This window comes from Branchiostoma belcheri, unplaced genomic scaffold (genome assembly GCF_001625305.1).
Source record: "Branchiostoma belcheri isolate BF01 breed outbred unplaced genomic scaffold, Haploidv18h27 scaffold9, whole genome shotgun sequence".
NCBI classification, from domain to species: domain Eukaryota; kingdom Metazoa; phylum Chordata; class Leptocardii; order Amphioxiformes; family Branchiostomatidae; genus Branchiostoma; species Branchiostoma belcheri.
Genome location: NW_017804575.1, coordinates 1,306,701 through 1,326,550, shown reverse-complemented (window position 1 = coordinate 1,326,550; position 19,850 = coordinate 1,306,701). Strand labels below are relative to the sequence as shown.

Genomic DNA, 19,850 nt, shown 5'->3' with positions numbered 1-19,850 from the left:
AAAACTTTGAATTTATTTAGATCCACAATTAGCATTGGCGGATTGCTGTGATAGAAAAAGATTTATGATTACTGTATGGTCAGTGAGAAAGCATGTGATGTCTGCAGTAACTGTTCCAATACGCGAAGTGAACTTTAAACAATCTCATCTTTCAGAAAAGCATGATATGGGAAGCAGCGAGGGTTGACAACGTGGCTTTCCTGAATGTGCTGGTGGGACCGCTGCAGTGGACGGTGGAAGATCTCACTATCAGAGATCGCCAGGGGGTAAGCGAATGACGAACATTTTGTCTCTTAAAGACTATGATACTGCTAAAGTCTCCCAACCCATTTATTTTTGAAAGAGTGGGACAATTCATCTCCCACTGCCTCCTGAGAAGAAGTCAAACCCCCTAATAACATGGCAATAATAGTTTAATAGAATAGAATAGAATAGATTAGAATAGCAGTTACCTTGTTCCTCTTACCAGTTTATGTATTGCATATCCACTGTTTATCCTGTACACCAACGTTATCAAATTCAATTTAATTTAATTTAATTTAATATGTATATCTTACACGTAGAACTTCATGTTAGCATATAGTTTTATATCACCACATTTCTCTTGTCAATGTCGGTTTGCAGTTAGCCCTCGGGCATGAACTTCCAATGAACAACTCTTTAAACAACTCTTAGAAACAACAGCGGTCTTGTATTCCCTGACTTGAAACATCACGATTAAAGAAAGTGAAGTACAATGTATGTATGTCATAACATTAACAAACAAGACTGGCAATGACAACATACATTGCCATGGCGACGGTGGTTGCTGTTAGGGTTATTGTTTGCATGGCACTGTTATCATTTCGTGATTTTGAGAAAGACAGGTACAGTGCACTCCTCCCCCGAGTGTATAGTGAACGAGCCCCGGGGTCACAGCATTACGAACTGAGCCAATTCAGAAGCGTATAATGCAAATGAGTGGTCCGGATGTGTGTAGGCGGAGTTTATTGACTCTCGGGCATGTGTCAATTACTGTGCTAATCCCCGCAGCATACACTAACAGGCCAGTACATGTATATGTGATTTAATATCGCTAGATGGCGCTTTGTCCACTCGCTGTGCGCTGTCTGCAGCGGTACATGTGCCATCCGGCGTTCTAGCGCTTGTATCTGATTGTTTACGGGCTGTAGTTATCTACTAACATGGAGACCAGACCTTTCGTGGCTTTGCTTGCCAGTAGCTACATATGTCACGCAAGGAGTTTAGCCAACTTAGTTCCGGCGGGCTCATGTTACCGGGGCTGGGGAGTTGATCAGGCGGGGGACAGAGCTTGTATGCTCGCAAGCAATAGTCTGGGTACCACGTTACGCTCTCCCGGAAATAAACACCAGCTCAGGAAGACTGCAAGGGACGCTAGGCTGTGGCTACCATCTGGGTTTTAAAGATTTGCTTCCAAACCAATCCATGCCTTCGGGTGAGACCTTGCCTCGTACATGACGGAAGAGAAGCAAAAAGAAAAAGACCGAGTCATTTACTTACCAGCATTTCCCCCAAAACAAATTTGATTAAAAAACAAGAACTTACGAAACACGTAGTGTGAGCTTTCCTTACTCGGTACACAAGACTGTCATGGCGTCAATACCCTGCCGACGGTCGGACACTTTTAACGACTCATGATATTGCCGAAACTTCACTAGTCGGAATAAAATAACGACCCCCCACCCCACGAATCTTACGATACAAAACTCCACACACAACGTTATTACAAACGTACATCTTTTATTGAAAAGGAACAAGCAGACTTAATATGCGCTTACAATATGTCATCGCCTACACGATATGGGAAAAACAAGTCTCATCTATCTATTCTCACATGACTAAACTGTAAATGAAAGCGTTAAACTAAAAAAGAAATTCTATAATTATCCAATATTATTCTATTAGTAAAACACTGGATGTAGATATGGTGCTGTTATTAATGTATGAGTGAAGCCTATAGTTGTATTAAAACTTTATTATATCGCCTAATATATTACCTACGAACATTACAACGGAAAGGGACGAACATGACTAATTTTACGTTTATATAATGTCATCTCCCGAACAATATGGGGAAACAAGTGTAATCTAACTATAGTGTTCAACGTGAAAAAAGAAGTACAACTAAACTAGAAATGTAACGTTTTACTAATAAATTTAACTAAGCATTTCCCACTAGTAGTGTTCCTCAGGCTCTAAACTTTAAAGTAAGTCAAACGTGATCCACCGGAATCACATTCCACACTATAAGAGAAATTCTCTGACTATCCCAATATCTGCCCTGTATGATCGTTAAGTGCTATCTGAATTTGCTGTACGATAAGTTATGCATGTTAACTGATACACCAGGAGACAATTGCCTAATGACTACTGTTCTGTACAATGTACATACATATACTAGTACTTCAACCTTTTGAAATAGGTATCTCATTGACTCAAGGCATTAATTACGTGTGCAGAGGCAAGAATGGCTCTCAATAGGGACTCAAGTCATTCTTCTTAAACATACAAGATTTGCATAAAAATCTAGGCTGAAAATGGTTGTTTGTATGGAAGCCATAATAATGTCAATTTGTTATCTTTACGTGATCACTATGCGATATCAATTCATGTAAAGAGCGGCAAAATGAATTAAAACAAAGATGTAGTTTCGATATGTATTTTTCTTAACTCACAGGTTTCCCAGTTTTTTAATTTTACTATAACTACTGCTTGCAAACAAAATATATTTTAATACTAATAGTACAGTGGATTCCAATTACAGCTCTGACCTATCTGAAGGTAAGGTCATTGTTGCTATTTCTTGTCGATAGTTGTTAGTGAATGGTCTTCCGCTATTGATGTAGTCTAGCGAGCAAACAAGACATTTTGTTTTGTCCAGGCGGATGCAGGCAGAAGTTACCACTAAGTAGTGAGCTGAATTGTCTGTCGTGTTCGGCTTCCTGACGTCCCATTGTGCTCCCGCGATTTTGTCTATTCTAGCGAAGTCCCCTTCCGTTCCAATGTTAAACTTCCTACAGAATGTTTGGTCCATCCCGATCAGGTCCTTGTCAACACTGAGCTGAACTGGTCCAATCTTGAAAGTCTTTCGGCGACCATTTTTACTCAGGCTTTCCGTCTCCCCTCGGATGCATATCCCGATGCTATTCTTTCTCAGCAATGACTGGTAGGCACTGTCGCCAGCATTCTTTATGCTACAGTCCACGGCTCTATTAAGTGCCTCTTGGCTTGTTTTCTTGCGCACAAGTGCGAACTGTCTGCTGAAGCTCTTCCCGCTGTGCCTATCCAAATGGCGGGCATTACAGATTAAAGTGCAGTCTTCTTCAACGCCTGTCAGTACCTCCGCGTCAGCTTTGCACTTCCACAATGTGGCGGTGACCGTCTCGTCAGCATTGTATGCCAGTTTAATCAACAGAAATGGCACTTGTCCAAGAGAGTACACCTCACCACAACAGAGGAGGACTCCATCCTCGCGTAGGTGTTGGTCTAACTCACGCAGGGTAGACTGCTGGAGAGTCGTGGTTTGCTGAGACTCACAGGAAGACAGTGTTTCAGCTTCACCGCTGGCTTCAGGGGAGATCGGTTCATTTTCTGTCTGTGCTGTGGCGTCTGTCACTCGTCGTTTCTTCGCTCTAACCGGAGCAGTTGTGGGTGGCCTCCGTTTGGTTTTTACAGTGTTCTGTGCAGGTTTTGGTTCCAGTTGGTTGAACAGCACAGTAGTTGGGGTGCAAAGACTGTCTTCTTCCTCTGAAGGTTGGGCTACTGTCTGCAATGCCAAGCTTTCTGTGAATGGGTCTACCCACACAACAGTGCCACTTTTTACCTCGCCGCCGCCTTCTTCGCTGAACCATACGGTATCTTCTGCGATTATCTTTGTAACATCAACTTTATACTTCGCAGATCGTCTTCGCTTTGTGACTTCTGGTGACTCGATGCGCTGCCGCACATAAGTGGAGTTGACTCGGTTGTTGAACTGATTTCGCCAACCGTCAAATTTAACCGTAATTGTTCCATCACTATGTATCGTCTTTACGGTTCCGTTACTCCACACACCGTCTTCGTCGAGAGCTTGAACCAGTGAATTAACACTGGGAACAGTCGATAGCGGTGCGAAAGTTGTCCTGGCGAGCGTGCACGGAGCCAGCTGGTTGTTTTCCTGGGCGTCAGCAGAAGTGGACAGAGAGTCGGATGACATCCTGCCGGGCGCGCTCCACTCGGTCAACTAACCGTGAATTGAGGAGCACCAGACTATTAACACGCATTGGGCGATGCCGGAGGAGGGAGGGGTGTTTTTGGGCAAAGGGTTTGCTTTTAGTGTGCAAGGCCACTTGAGGAAAAATGGCATGTATAAAACTACAACTTTCAAAGACACCGTACGTGACACTCTATAATCTCTCTAATATTATGCCGTTGGTGGCCCTTGGCAATTTGTGAAGTCTTCCCCTCCCCCATTAATTGTTTTGGTAGTTTCCTAGGGAGGACCAATCGCGGTGGCTTCTGGGACGGCTTCTAGGATGTTTACCTAGTAGTGGTGGATATTTATTTCAAGTTCCTCCATCTACAATATCCTATTACAGTCGAAGTTATCTATTCGTGTCAATAAACTTTTTTTTACTCAAGAGGCTAAAACATGATGAGCAGTGCGGTCGCCTCTTAATCTCCAAGTAGGCTAGTCAAGTCTGATGTAGGACTGACCCATGACGTCACAGGGACAGGGATACAGTATTCTAAACCTCCTTGGGATAACTGATTCCTAGTATGTAGTTTGTCAGTAGTACAAACATGTTAGTACTTTGGGTGACGATTAGGTATCATTGCCGCTTCATTTTTACTTGTATCCTTTAAAAATTGTGGAAACTGTTCACATTGGCATGTAAAAAATCCTCTCCCGATTTTTTTTGAAATCACAAACTCAGCGGCATGTCATTGTCACCGATGGCGCGTTGTCTCCATTCCGTCTGTCCACCGTGTTTGTTTTTGCCACCATGCAGGTCTGCCTATTGTCCGTCTGTGTTTGCCCACTGACGTCACACCACCTCCCACCTCCTCTTCAAAAAGTTGGCCTGACCAATCTCAATATTGCGGCACATTGCTATGAGGTAACTTAAAATTAAAGTTCAGTATATAAACAACACTTAACTTGTATCTGTATTGGCTGAAGAAGGGTCAAAGACCGAAACAGATTTCATTTGGATATTGGTCTTACGGGACGGGCACAAGTGCGAATGGGCCATGTTCTCCCGTCCGGATGTAAGAAACTTTGATCAGTGCCACAGACTACAGATACAGATACAGATCAGTTGTTGTATTTGTCTGAACACCCCTAGCCTCTCTTCTTCGTAAACTTTCCAAAGAGAACTGCGTTTCCTGTCTATTTACAAATAGAGCACACATGGCCACCGTGCCAAATTCCCCAATGCTGGTTATTTTTCAAAAGCCCACCACCGGCTTTGTTGTGCTTTCTTGTGTGATCTTGGTATTTACGACCTTCGCACCTCCAGGACACTTGGCGCCTCTTTTTATAGGGGTCTGGAGTTTTATGTTATGTCCGGCGTCTGATCCCCACAACCACAGTACGGAAGAGATTGCTAACGCACGAAATGGATCGTAAGGGTCAGACAATATTTATAACAACAGAAGAGCTTTGACAATATCTTTATTAAAACTTTCTAATTTGGAAAATAACTTAATAAGGGGATTGAAGGTGTGTTCGTTTGTGCCAATTGCCCCTGGCGGCTGGTCACACATATAGAGGCGAGAACTTCGCAAAGTCCATCTGACCGACGCCAAGTGGGCGTCTGAAATCGTACCATGACTTGTGTTCACGCAGGCGATTGGTCAAAACACGTCATGATTTACATCCGAATGGAGCGGTCAGATTCAAATAACTGATGCAGTGATGCTCATTTAGAATCGCTAGCGGACCCGGCTCAGAAAGACACTTTTGCTCTTCACATTCGTCCACGATGCCAAACAGAGAAAAAACAGCGCGAAAACCGAAAGCGGAAACGCTGTGCTGAGGGACTCAAGAGCAAAGTCAGGCACGAGAAGGACCTGCGCCAACTGGAGCTGAAGCACTCCGATGAGCTGAAAGCCCAAGAGAAGAGGCTTCAAGCCGAGATGGCAGATCTTCAAAAAGCCGCCCGCCCAGCTGCTCGCCCTGCTACCACTTCACTGCCACGACTGCCCAAGATAATGGACAGTGACCTGTCTGACCAGCCCCTCGGCCCGCGCATCCTGGGCGCAGGTCGATTTGGGAAGGTTTTTTTGAAAACCCTGAAAAGTGAGTACCAGCCACCTTACTATTGTCCATATTTATAAGCATAGTAAACTTTGTGTCATATTGACACATTGTGTCCATATTGATATTACGTAGCACCGTTTCCCCTTTAGTGCTCGTAAGGAGTGCGATGAGGCCGGGAGACTAGTACTGACCACATCATTATCAAAAAAGTCGACAATGAATCGCAGATAACGTTATGATATTAAAAGAGAACCGACCCCCTTGTCATCGGCACATTTGGTCTGATTTGGGCTTTCAATAGTAAAAATTTGTGTTTTTATTCACTCACCCCCGTGTAAACCGGGAAACCACGGCACAGCGTGGTGAGTTTGGCGGGAAACTCGTGTTTACATAATTTAAAGAAACGGCGGCGTACCTTAACATAACGTCAGCCACATTTTGTTGTTTTTAGCGAGAGATGACATTTAGAGTCCAGGTACAGGTCAGAAAAAAGAAACTTCATCGAGTTGTCTTGTTGACTGTAACCGGAGGCACATGCGATGTTTTTTTTTTTACCTTATTTTGTAAACAAATTTTGGTGCGTCACCATCCCTCGATCTGTACTGCCCAATGCATTCATTTAACACCATAGTGCGAGCAAATACAGCATGGCTTTACCACATCCCCCATGCAGAAAATGGACCCAGTCCCCCTCCCGCCATAATGGATTGTCCCAAATTATCTCTGTCCAAAATGAAACATGTTGTCAGAGTGCAGTGTTCTCACAGTCTAAAATAAAATGTGAACTCTTCCAAATTACCCCCTGGCCAAATTTCATGACGTAATAATAACCTGTTCCACAACCTGCTCGTCAGGTTTATATGACAGTGCCATGAATAAATGCGGTTAGGACTTGGAATAACAAAACAAAAACCTCAGTAGGAAAACACATTGGCAAAACAAATGGATTAAGTAGGACCTGGCGTCAGAGTTTACATGGCGCATGGTGTCAAAAGGGTACATAATTAGAACACAAAAGGGTTGCTTATTTAGCCCATTTCGTCCGACTTTGCACCCCCCCCCCTCCGCTCTACGACTGTTGTCCAATAGTACCCCGCCACATGACAAAGTTCTGATCAGAAAATATCGTTTTTATTATTTTTTTATCAATAATATTGCCAGGGTCCATAATAAAATCCGGTATTTCAGGAAAAAGACAAATGCGTATTCAGAGATTCTTCCAGTAATGCACACCTAAGATATCCAGGCTAGTATAGCTCCCTTCCGAAAAAAAAGGCCCCATATTTAGAATTTTTTTGAAATTCTATTTGTATCAGCAATTTGACTTTAGGAAAATGCTCAGTTGACAGAATATTAGACCATTGTGTTAATCTTCATTGATATTGGGATATTGTGCCATGGAGAAAGCCCTTATGATACTGTTGCACAACCATGATTGCATGCATATTAATCATTCAAACTATGGCCTTTGGGCAGTCATAAAAACTGATCTCTAAACTTTAATTGACCAATTGTAAGATCTTCGACACTTTTTGTCCTATGATAGGTGTCAACAACAGCCTCGTGGCAGTGAAAGTGGTTCCAGCCACCACGCAGTGCAAGGACGACCTGGTGCAGGAGGCAGACTTCCTGTCCAGGGTGTGCCACAGGCCATGGTTCCCATCCCTGTTTGGGTGGAACCTGGATGTGGCACAGCCATACCTGGTACAGGAGTTTGTCTCCTGCAGACCAGGTGTGGACACAGCCACCACACTGCTGGACGCCATCAACGAGCCTGCAACCCTTCTGATCAAAAGCTGGGAATACGGCAGGGCGCTGCTACAGGTGGCGCACGGAATACACTACCTGCACCTGGCAGACGTTCTGCACAATGACCTCAAGGTGGGTATAGGTACTGACATGACTTTAATGCAATGTAATTATATCTTATCCAACGTGGCCTTTCATTAAATCACCAGGTTCCATTATATCGCCACCTTGAGAAATACAAATAGTGTGTTTAACGGAATATTTCCAGCCACTCACCCTACTAAGGTATGTAGTTCTGCATAACTTAACAGTACTGTTCATGGCACTACATGGCTAGGGTACTAGTAAGTTGTGGTAAACCTTTAAACACACTGTTTCTCAAGGTGGTGATATTATGGCACATTGGGATTTAATGGTAGTCTTTTTACATCGTTTTCCGAGTAGAATACACCACCATTTTAGGCAAATTTCTGCCATAGGGATTAGCTTTGTGTTCCAGTGTGTCAATGCAGATTGCACTGAAATTAAACGTTTTGAGGTGGATGATGGATTATAAAATGGAATAAATGGGAGAAGAATCTTGTATGCACATTGTTAACAGTAATTTGGGAACAGAGATGGCAGATCGTTTTGGTACTTTGTATGATGCAATATGTTGGAGCATTTGTTGAAATATTTAGCTGTCATGCCGTGGTAGCTAGTTTACTGTGAACAAGTGTTGTTGGCCATATCTAGTTAGGTACACAGTAGGTTTTGTATTAATGGCTTTAATGCCTGCTTGTTTGTTACCTGTACTTACTGCAATAAGAACTGATGCTCTGGTATTTTAACTATACTCCTTAAAACACCCCTTCCTTCTTTGTTGTTACAGAGTGACAATGTGATGGTCCAGAGAAACGGCGACAACTTGTCCGCAAAGATCATAGACTTTGGGTTGGCCTGCGCCGTGGATCGACCCATCCAATTGGACATCAAGGCAGGCGAGAAGGTGTCGAAACACATCGCCCCAGAGGTGGCTACGGGGGGACCCGTGTCGGTCCATTCGGATGTCTACAGCCTGGGGCGGATGATCGAGGACGTTGGGAAGTGTTCTGGATCCGGAAATAGCGGTCGTCACCTAAAGACAGTGGCAAGGGCCTGTCTGAAAACCTCTCCTACTAACAGGCTGACAATTTTGCAGCTTGTCAACAAATTACAGACCTAGTTTTTTAAAGGACATCACATTTAACAATTCATGCAATCTCACAATAAAGTATTTTTAGTACTCTCTTGTCTATATTAGCTACATGTACATTGATTTAGTTGACATGTTTGTCGGCGATTACTTAGTACAGTTACTGTAACATCTACTCAATTGCAGAGAGCTTATCATGAAATTCCTTTTTTTTGCAATAAATCACCATCCCTTTTTCATGTTTGGTTTTGTTCACATTAAAAACACCAAATTCACCACCCTATAGTTATAAAATAAATGTATAAAAGGCCAACCAGGTTCCCCTTATATATCAACTACAATGTCCTTGTTTTAAGTTATGTTCTACCTATTTTTACACGCTATATTATCTTATCTACACATATATGCACATAAATATTCTTCAGTGATGATACGTATGTAATTAGAGGAAAAGGAAATGCACAAATAAAATTTCGAGAATTAATCTTTTAATCGAACATAGCACCTTGACAGTGTATGACATGCTGCATTGGAAAAGCACTTCACTTATGGGACATGCATACGAACTTGACATTTCATGCTGTACAATTTCAATATGTTTTGGCGATCTTCAACCTAGTTAATAAAGTTCAATTGATAATAAAACATCAGTTTGTCCCTTTTACTCAAGGTATGGTTTACATTTACAGTATTCAACATCACATTCAACAATTCATGCAATCTCACAATAAACTATTTCTCTTGTCTATATTAGCTACATGTACATTGATTTAGTTGACATGTTTGTCGGCGATTACTTACAAAATGTAGTACAGTTACTGTAACATCTACTCAATTGCAAAGAGCTTAGATATATCATGAAATTCCTTTTTTTTTGCAATAAATCACCATTCTTTTTTCATGTTTGGTTTTGTTCACATTAAAAACACCAAATTTACCACCCTATACTCATAAAATAAATGTATAAAAGGCCAACCAGGTTCCCCTTGTATATCAAACTACAATATCCCTGTTTTAAGTTATGTTCTACCTATTTTTACATTGAAACCGGGCGCCATATATGCATAACCGCACTCCCCTGGAACAACGAATATGTAGGTATTGTAATCTAAATAGGATAGAGGATGAGGAACACTTTGTATTAGAATGTAGTTTATACAACGAAGAGAGAGCAGAGCTTTATAAACTATTGCAATGTATGTTTCCCCATTTCATACATCTTAGCAACACAGATAAGTTCATATTTCTGATGGTTTTAGACATACCTTCGATTATAAAACACATCTGTACTTATATCTACATCATTACTAAGAAGCGAGAAGAAGCCAAATTATCGTAATTATTAGACTATATGTCCATAGTACATAGAATTAGAGCTAGCGTGTACATTGTATATATTCATTGCAAACTGTGACGTCTTTCCTGTGACCTGTACTGAACCCAGTGGGTATTTGCATACAATAAAGGTCTTCATTCATTCATTTTTACACGCTATATTATCTTATCTACACATATATGCACATAAATATTCTTCAGTGATGATATGTATGTTATTGGAAGAAAAGGAAATGCACAAATAAAATTTTGACGTGCCGTGCCTAATGTGTTCGTCATTTTCATGTTGCCCTAGTCTGCCAAGAAGGGAAAGGCATTCTCTATTTCCACAGACGATAGCGGGGCGAAAGTTGTCATGGCGAGTGGAAATTGTATGCCAATTCAATCTACATCGGGTGACAGCTGCATTAATGGTGTAAGTCCTGAAATAGCAGTTCTATATGCTGGGGATTTGTTGGAATGGTCCTGAGTTGATGTTTCAGGAATTTCTGTTGATTTTTGTAAATCCTGCCTTTTTTTAAACGATTGCCTTGCTTCCTCCTTGAAATCCCTTTTCTGCTGTGACGTCAATGCTTTCCATCTTTTGGAGAGTTCTCTGACAGTGGTGATGCAGTTTCCTTTCTTGGTGGACCCCTGAAAAAATCAAATCAAAGAATGTATTATGCGTAAAGTATAATATGATGTAATTCTATAAATTGAGACGTGTGCAAGACTGTCCTGGTATATACTGATATTAGACTAGTTATTAATAAGACTCACAGTGACGTCAATATTAGACTATGGGCTTCAGTCCCCCGAGGTTGGGTACACAGCACTTGGTCTGTCCCCCACGGGTACACTGTAGTCTGTAGCCATCCCTATTCCTGTTACTAGTTATTGAGTTATTGATAAGACTTCAATATTAGACTATGGGCTTCAGTCCCCCGAGGTTGGGTACACAGCACTTGGTCTGTCCCCCACGGGTACACTGTAGTCTGTAGCCATCCCTATTCCTGTTACTAGTTATTGAGTTATTGATAAGACTTCAATATTAGACTATGGGCTTCAGTCCCCCGAGGTTGGGTACACAGCACTTGGTCTGTCCCCCACGCGTACGGGTACACTGTAGTCTGTAGCCATCCCTATTCCTGTTACTAGTTATTGAGTTATTGATAAGACTTCAATATTAGACTATGGGCTTCAGTCCCCCGAGGTTGGGTACACAGCACTTGGTCTGTCCCCCACGGGTACACACTACACTGTAGCCAAAATCTTTTTTATGCCAACAAAATTATCCAGAATCTATTTAAAAATTGTCTACCATATACATTCCCAACCTAAACAAACGCTTGACTTGGATTATGAGTGGCTGTGATTACTGGTATCATGTATCATACTTTATCAAAATAGTACTCAAGACATGTGAAATTACTCACCTTAAGCTTTTCTGATTCTTTTGACACAAATCTCCCCCACACTGAAAGTCGTTTGGTCCCTTTCCGTTTTACTGCTACCTCTGTTGAGTAAAACAAACAAAGGAATTAAATAGAAGTTCAGTTTTATATTCAATAAAAAATGGAATTTAAGAACTATTTTCTACTCACAAAAGGCATGGAATTGATACCAATTTTCCATAAATGAACACATACTACAGTAGTATTGGCCTTAGTAGCAAATGATTATGTGGACTACTGTGTTGTCATACTTAATGAAGTCCAATTACCTTTTACTCCCCTGTTTTTTTTCATCTTTTTACGGAGCTGGGTGATGGCACTTCGCCCTTTGCTGCAAAAATATAGATATCATGCACACATTAAGAAAATAAATCACAACTTTCTCTTAGACCTAGGTGCAAAGAACAGATTTATATTGCCAGTTGACAAAAAACATTATTTTCTGAGGATTAATCAGATTGGCATTTGAGTTTCATCGCCAAAATCCAGGTAGTAAGTCATATTACATACCATGTCAGGTATTATCTCCACAATACAACATAAAATGGGATTAAAGGTAGCAGGGAGTTTTATACAACTTATAAGCTGAATTTCTTACACAGTCTGGCATACCTACATGTAGATTTCTGACACACTTTGAGGGATATAACATGTTGACAATGATTTCCCCTACCTAGATTTCCATCATCTTTTTTATTAATTGTATACATAGTACAATGTCATGTAAATGCACACACACACTGCTACATGTTTTACTACATGTACTAGCAAAGGCAATGCTATACTCACCCGAAATACAATGATTCAGGTGATATCTCTTCAACACTTGCCAAGCATGTAGAGGGTGCTTTTCGCAATGAATCCATATTCAGGAGGTACTTGCTTTTGTCCAACATGGTCTTATGGTTGATGCAGTCTTGCGCATATTGGAAGGAGAGTATGTTCCATTTCCTCCGAAAAGCTTTTACTATTGCATCATTTGGTTGTCGAGTTCTTGATTTCTGATTTGCTAATCTGCTATTATTCAATCGTTCAGTTCCTCTATCAACTTCATTTTGAGTTGTTAAAAATTGTTACATCTATTGAAATTCCTTGGGGGGGTATTCTTTCTATTACTCTGCCCCCATTTTCCCTAATCTTGGTACAGAGGTCCTGTTTCTTACCACAATTTGACGGAATTCTTCCACTAAGGAAAAAAGTATGGTTTGCCAAAGGTTTCTGAGCTGGGGGACTCTGCTGCTGGTTAACCTCCCTTTGCTTTTTCATTCTTGGAAGAATTACTTGACGTTGTATGTATCCTCTGCATTTAGCAATAAACTGATTCCAGAACATATGGAGCTTTACATACTTTTCAAAGTTCACAAATGCTTTTACTGCTTCAGTGTCTTCTGAATTCTTGTAGGTGCCAATAAGATAATGCAAATTCCTCCAAATCCATTCAAATAACATTAATATAGTATCTGGTTTTCCTCTTCCACCACCTCGGGGTGTATGTGAATAATAGAAGCACATGTGCATATAGTGGACATGTTCCGGTCCTTCCGTTGAAAACCTCATCATAGACCGGCAAGGTAATTTTTGTAACAACAGTGGTACCACATCGATCATCTTCATCATGTATGGTGTAAGTTCTGGTCCTCCGTACAAGTGACAGAAAAGTCCATGGAAAGCATCCGCATGTGTCCGGTACTTAGCTACTTCATCATCAGAGAGGCCGACTTTTTCGTCTTCATGTGCTGCTGTGTTATTGCCTTCATGTGCTGCTGTGTTATTGCCTTCATGTGCTGCTGTGTTATTGCCTTCATGTGCTGCTGTGTTATTGCCTTCATGTGCTGCTGTGTTATTGCCTTCATGTGCTGCTGTGTTATTGCCTTCATGTGCTGCTGTGTTATTGCCTTCATGTGCTGCTGTGTTATTGCCTTCATGTGCTGCTGTGTTATTGCCTTCATGTGCTGCTGTGTTATTGCCTTCATGTGCTTGTGTTTCAAGTATCTTTCTTGGGTTGGCATCGTTTCTTAAGTACATATACATCATTCCCATGTGGTAATACAGCTTAGTTTCGATTTCCAGTTCACATGTCATGGCTGAGGTAATTTCTGATACTTCTCTAAGTTGTGTTGGTAATGTATTTGGAATTGGCTGAGTTGAAGCAACTCCTTGTAAAATGGGCATGAATGGGTCTTCAAAAAATTCTGGGGGACATATTGTTACACAAGCATCAGTTTTATTTAAAGATATAGGATATTTCAAGGATCCATTAGTCTCGAGGTCTATGTGAAATGATCCTGATTTTACCCCCCGTGTGTTTAAGTTTGCTTGCAAATGTGCTAGGCTAGCATTGCGGCGCTGGACACCTTCATCTCCTTTTATAATACTAGTTAACTGAACTGATTTCATTATTCGAAGGGTTAACAGTTTTTCTACAATTCTTGTTACAGCATGATCAATATCGAATACAACTCTTTCAATGGGTATAGATGGCAACAGTGATGTTGGGTGTTGTCTGTTGATGGCTTTTGCTAGATGTGACCTAAGCTTTGTGTGTGGGCAGACTTCACCTTTGTTATCTTTCTTGTCATACATGTAAATATTGTAACCATCGTCCGTGGTACCACCAAGGCCTTTTTCTGCCAATACGGCATCCAGAAAAGGGGAGTCTCCCGTCAAGTAAAAGCGGTAATCACTGTTGTTTTGCATGTCGAAAATAATCTTGTCAAGATAGCCTGGGCCACCGTGCCCATCACCCACATTGGTTTCAAGGTTAATTCGATTATCTTTTCCATAAAAAACTTGAAAGGGCCAAAAATGTTTTGGACTATGATATTTGATACCATTAAGAATTTGATGATTGTCAACATTATTGACACCCAGCATAACTGTTGCTTTTCTTCCATAATTTCTTGCATCGCCATATACTTTCCAGTTTTGAGTTGTCTTTGGGAGCCAATAATATAAAAAGGACAAACATTCTAGAAGTCGCTTGGGGCAAATTTTCCAACCTGTAGCCGTTCGCTCAGGACAAAAAATTGTTTGAAATTCACTTTTATAGGATTTCTTGCATAGATCAACCTCCTTTCGGGATGCGAAAAGGAAAGGTACCTTTTCTCGTAACTTGCTGAAAAGGTCATAACCCTTGAAATTGTCAGCCAAATAAATCAGTTCCTGTGAATTTACGTAGTGCACATTTTTTGTAATGAAATGTTTTGACATTGTTTCCAAGACTGTATCTTGAGACTTTTTCGTAGTTACTAATTCCAGTATGTACTCAATGTCTTCCAAACATAACGCCCCTTGCCATGCTTTTGAGCCCTTCCCTATATTAGTTGATATGTCATATGCAATTGCCTGTAGGAAGTCCTCTTTGGAGCCAAAGTGAATTGTTTCAGCTATCAACTTGTTCATTTTTTGGTGTTCCCTTAGTCGGGTTTCAGTTGTACTACAGCGTCCAGATTTTCCTTCTTTCTTTTTTTTATCAATATCAGAAATAAAGCATGATGTTGGTTTCAGCGAAGATCCCAGAAATGGGTTGTTATTTGCTGTCTGGGTTTGTCGACTTTGCTGTGTTGTCTTTTTATGCTTTAAAGACTTTGAACATAAAACTTTGGCTAGTAGCTTTTCTTTCAATATTGATGTAAAATACTTTTTAACACTATTAACAACTGAAACTTGGTCAAACATTTTAGGTGGCAATGAAAGTAAACAAATAAAACCTTCAAAAGACACCGCTTTGATAGATGTCCCATCATTCATCTTGATAATGACAATTTCTTTGCCATGGTCTAGCCCACAACTGTCAATATGGTTGTAAATTCTTTTGTAGCCACGTTTTTTCACTTTTATATCTTTGGTTAACCCCAAAACTTCCAACGTGTTGACAAAACTAAAATACAGCTCATTATCAGATTTTGCCCAATATTGAAAGCTTACTTCGTGATCACTCAGGAGTCCAAGATCAATAAATCCAGACATTATAAATGTATTTTGTGGACACACTGACAATTTCTTGGAATCACCTTTTTCCAGTTCAGGCTTTTTTGTTTTGACCTTGATTTCAGTATCACACGCAGCTCCCATACTTCCTTTGGTACAGTTTTTCTTGCTGACTTGCACATGCCTTTCCATTTCAATCATTGTTGATGATATCGGTGGGGATTTTTTCGCACTTGCTCCTTGATTTTTTTTTCTGTCAACAAGGCAGTTTGCCAAAGGGACTTGAGATCCTTTAGTTTTCTCAAGCTCATTCTTTTTTTCATCAAAACAGTGGTTTGCTTCTTGTACCATATACTTTCCATCACAAAGCTGTCCTGTCTTTGGGCATTTGTCCATTCCTGAAACAATTGTTACATTAAAAGTGTCTCTAGACAAAGCTGCATTTACTTTAGATATTTTTTCCCGCTTGTGATGGGCAGGGGGTCCTACATTTTTTCTTTTAGATGGAGAGTGGTAATATTCTTTTAGATTTTCCAACGGAGCGAGTGGAGGTCTTGTTGTCTCATTCTTGAGACTGACACCGTCCATCTCCCCATGCATCTGGCCGGTTGAATCTTGTTTGTAAACAACCATGTGTAGGAAGTTACCAGGCTCTGTTTTGTATGTTTTTCCTGTTTGACCAAAGAGGCTGGATAGATTATGTCCTTCTTTAACATGCCCATTGTACAAGTCGTCAAGCTCATATAGCTGCCCCCCTTTACACACAATTGAAGTAAAGTGCCCTGGTTTTGCTCTGATGCCACCCATGATAGTATATGTCTGTCTGTTCAATGTCATCCTGTGTTCAATTTCAACACCACAGAGGTTGTCATTTCTTCCCCCTTGGGGTAAGAATGGCACCTCAACAAAAAGATATTCAGGAAGGTTGATGTCTTTTAATGTGCTCACTACACTTCGTAGGCCACAACTTGAACAATATCCTGGACTGTTTTTGATGTCAAGGAAATTGCTTTTTATGACTTCCTGCATGCTCATTTGTTGTTGAAACATGCTAGAATGTAGCAAGATCGGGCAATGGTATCTCGTATCTTCTTTGGTCTGGTTACAGTTTATACATGTTCTGGACACTGTCTTGGCCAAAGCAAAGGCGTTCCTTTCCCATTGGGTGACAGTGACATGGTCAAATAACTCGTCAACACATGCATCAGCAGTGCCTCCTGCAAAAGACCGTACATTTTGCCTCACCCATGTCCATGTGTGTTCACGTGTGTCTTGCACTGCCTTTGGCGTTTGAGCTCTAGCTCTTTCTTTGCAGCTCCATAAAACCTTGGAGAGGAAAGGTCCAAGGTTGTTTGAACACTGAAAATCTGGAAACTGTCTGAAAACGCTGAAGTGAAACAAATCCAAGAAGGAATCAATAGCACATGAGAAAACTCCTGGGTGAGATCTGCATGTGTTTTGTAAACCTACAAGTGTTTCAGGTCGACCTCCACGTATGTGTTCCTTCAATATTACAGTGCTATTGCCCCAAACAGCGCAATCCACAAGTGTAGCATTTTCTGGGAGACACCATCCTTCGTGTACAAGCTGGTAGTTCTGGTCCTTTGTGGATAACTTTCTGACTTGATATTCCCTTATTGCATCTCTTGTGACAAATTTCACCTTCCTCTGAGGTTTATACACAAGTTCCACTGTTGCTCCATTAGGCAAGATGCATGAAATTGTCGGGTTCAACTTTATGTCAGCCTTCTGAACAAACACTTGTTTCACACTTGAACGATCATGGTCATGAGCCAAAAGTGTTCCTCTCAGAGTCCAGATGAAAGCCACAACTGCCACAACAGTCCGTCCTAGCAGTCCAAGGACTGAAAAGAGAGACATACATTTACACGGGTATAGTCATTGCATGGGACATGATTCCTAAATCTAAAAGGAAATAATTCCTATAATAATACAAAGTCATAATAAAAATTACCTTCACAAGAAGAAGGTTATATTTTTGGTGCTGTGTGTCTGTCTGTCCGCCTGTCTGTGTGTGTGTGTGTGTGTGTGTGTGTTTCCAGCATAACTGAGAAGGCGTCAATGGATCCTAATCACATTTGGCATTTGGTATGTGGTTAGGTGCCGATGAAAGGAAAAAAATACATGTAATTAGATTTTGGGCCCCCTAGCAGCTTTTTATGGTACTGCAGCGAAACTTCCAGTTTTAATATCTCGCGATCTGTACACACATGCCATAAGTTAAGGGTCATCATTTTAGGCTGGTAGGTAGTTCTTTGGTGGACAGAGAGTACATGTTAGACAGTTAGAGTAAGTGACGTAGGTTTGGGCCGCCTAGTGGCTAATGTTATTGAACTGCAGTGGCAGCTTTTGTAAAATACTTGAAAGACGATAACTTGAGAAGGGTTGATATATTGTCTTGATTTTTGGTGCGTAGGTTGCTTAGTTGATGATAAACATATTCAGTGACTAATTTGCATAATTATTCATCAGATGCATTCCAATATGGGAACTCCAAAAGATTATGTCCAGAGTTGAGAACTAACACAAAAACCTGTAAAAGTGGTAATGATGATGATGATGAAAAATGATGTCCTTTATTCAGAATCCTAGTTAATAGATCAAAGGAAGGGATTCAATGCATAAGACTTTGCCAGGAAAGCTGAAACTTGCATAAACCTGTTATTCTTGATGTTATGTAAGTTCAGACTGTTTGCAAAACTTGAAAAATCTGACTTCTTAGAAGCAACAAATTGAATTGGTGTGGCCTTATCAAAAGAAATGTAGCTGGATTTGTTCTGGTTTTGCATATAATGGTACATGCATGTACATTTGTACATCTATTAGACACTTGCATTCTGTTGTCTTTTTCCCTACTAGTAATACATATATTTTAGTAGTACATATTACCTGAACTACTAGTATTTACAATGTAGTCTATTATTAGCCTTTTCACTTCAAATCAGTGTTTTCAAAAGCACTTATTTCATGGAGGTATGAGATCTCTGAACTCTCTTCTGTTTATACTATAAATTATACATATCACTTCCCCTCCTCATTCTCACCCATTTTGAATAAGCCATGATCAGAATGTACTTTGCATCTAGGTACACGTACTAGTATTAGCCAGCAATCACAATGCTCACATTAAGATGTCATACATGCACAACTATAATTCACGTCAAAAAAAAAGTTGTATCTCAGAAAAAAAGTAGTTTATTATCAGGCATGCACCTACCAGAAAGCTCTACCATGCCGATGAATCATAACATGATGACTTCCAACTGGTCATCCATATCTTAGTGCATCTCAAATTCTGCAAAATGTTGATGTTTCATGAAGGTACAATAAATATAAATTATATATTTGAGTACCATTTCCAAGTTGATTTGGTAACAAAAAATCACTTTCTGAGCAACCCATGGCATGAACTGCAATTTAGTATTCTCTAGGGTTGTACAATATTGTCAGGCTGATTGACCTAAACTAAACACATTAAAGAGCTTGCTACAGCTAGTTAGAGAGTAACCAGTGAGAAAACATTAGTGCTGTGTACCTAAACCCACTTTAGGGGTACCCAGGTCCGGATTCAAGTCCAGAGGTTTAGGTTCAGTTCCAGACTTGAAAGTTCGGATGTAAACGTAAAAATTCAGAAAATGTAAAAATGCAGAAATGGTTGCAAAGGACCAACAATATTACAATGTATAACAGGTTCATGACCACATGACGATTACCAGTTGATATTTTTTTGTTTGTTCTGGTTCTCGGATTTTTTCAGAACATTGCTGTCAATGTAAAAATACATTGCCATGGCGACGTTGGTTGTTGGTAGATTTTTGTTCAATGTATGGCACTGTTAGCACAAAAGTCCTCATCAGTAGACTTCATGTTAAGTGAAAAGACATAAAAAGACAGTCACAGAAAAACAAACTAACTCTGTAACAGCCCTGATCAGTCAGTTAGT

The 19,850-nt window shown here is 40.5% G+C and overlaps 4 protein-coding genes across 5 annotated transcripts in view; 2 read left to right on the top strand and 2 right to left on the bottom strand.

Moving 5' to 3' along the window:
• The window catches only part of LOC109487590 (kinase D-interacting substrate of 220 kDa-like), a 68,519-nt gene that overhangs the window by 10,996 nt on the left and 37,673 nt on the right, over positions 1-19,850 (top strand). The window contains exon 7 of the mRNA XM_019791596.1: positions 156-266. Within this exon, the coding sequence (XP_019647155.1) occupies positions 156-266 (111 nt within the window). The remainder of the gene's footprint in view (positions 1-155; positions 267-19,850) is intronic.
• On the bottom strand, positions 1,457-4,275 carry LOC109487865. The gene has a single exon (XM_019791966.1). It carries the CDS (start codon positions 4,214-4,216, stop codon positions 2,780-2,782), a length of 1,437 nt encoding a protein of 478 aa, XP_019647525.1. The 5' UTR covers positions 4,217-4,275; the 3' UTR covers positions 1,457-2,779.
• Positions 5,828-9,575, top strand: LOC109487868 (lectin-domain containing receptor kinase VI.3-like). The gene is made up of 3 exons (XM_019791968.1): positions 5,828-6,304; positions 7,812-8,146; positions 8,886-9,575. The coding sequence occupies exons 1-3, from the start codon at positions 6,142-6,144 to the stop codon at positions 9,216-9,218; spliced, it is 831 nt and encodes a 276-aa protein (XP_019647527.1). The 5' UTR covers positions 5,828-6,141; the 3' UTR covers positions 9,219-9,575.
• The window catches only part of LOC109487861 (obscurin-like protein 1), a 28,353-nt gene continuing 18,162 nt past the window's right edge, over positions 9,660-19,850 (bottom strand). Inside the window, exons 6-9 of one of the 2 annotated variants that reach the window (XR_002141285.1) lie at positions 12,746-17,751; positions 12,226-12,287; positions 11,939-12,018; positions 9,660-11,156 (exon numbers count right to left, since the gene is read on the bottom strand). Coding sequence is in view for 1 of the 2 variants with exons in the window: in XM_019791961.1 (XP_019647520.1) it covers positions 11,041-11,156 (116 nt within the window). In the remaining variant the exon portion in view is untranslated. The remainder of the gene's footprint in view (positions 11,157-11,938; positions 12,019-12,225; positions 12,288-12,745; positions 17,752-19,850) is intronic. The other variant, XM_019791961.1, reaches the window with a different exon arrangement.

Coding starts and splice junctions, on each gene's coding strand:
- LOC109487865 (XM_019791966.1), bottom strand. CDS start 4,216: ATGTCATCCGACTCTCTGTCCACTTCTGCTGACGCCCAGGAAAACAAC.
- LOC109487868 (XM_019791968.1), top strand. CDS start 6,142: ATGGCAGATCTTCAAAAAGCCGCCCGCCCAGCTGCTCGCCCTGCTACC. Junction 6,305..7,811: donor TTTTTTGAAAACCCTGAAAA/GTGAGTACCAGC, acceptor GTCCTATGATAG/GTGTCAACAACAGCCTCGTG. Junction 8,147..8,885: donor TTCTGCACAATGACCTCAAG/GTGGGTATAGGT, acceptor TTGTTGTTACAG/AGTGACAATGTGATGGTCCA.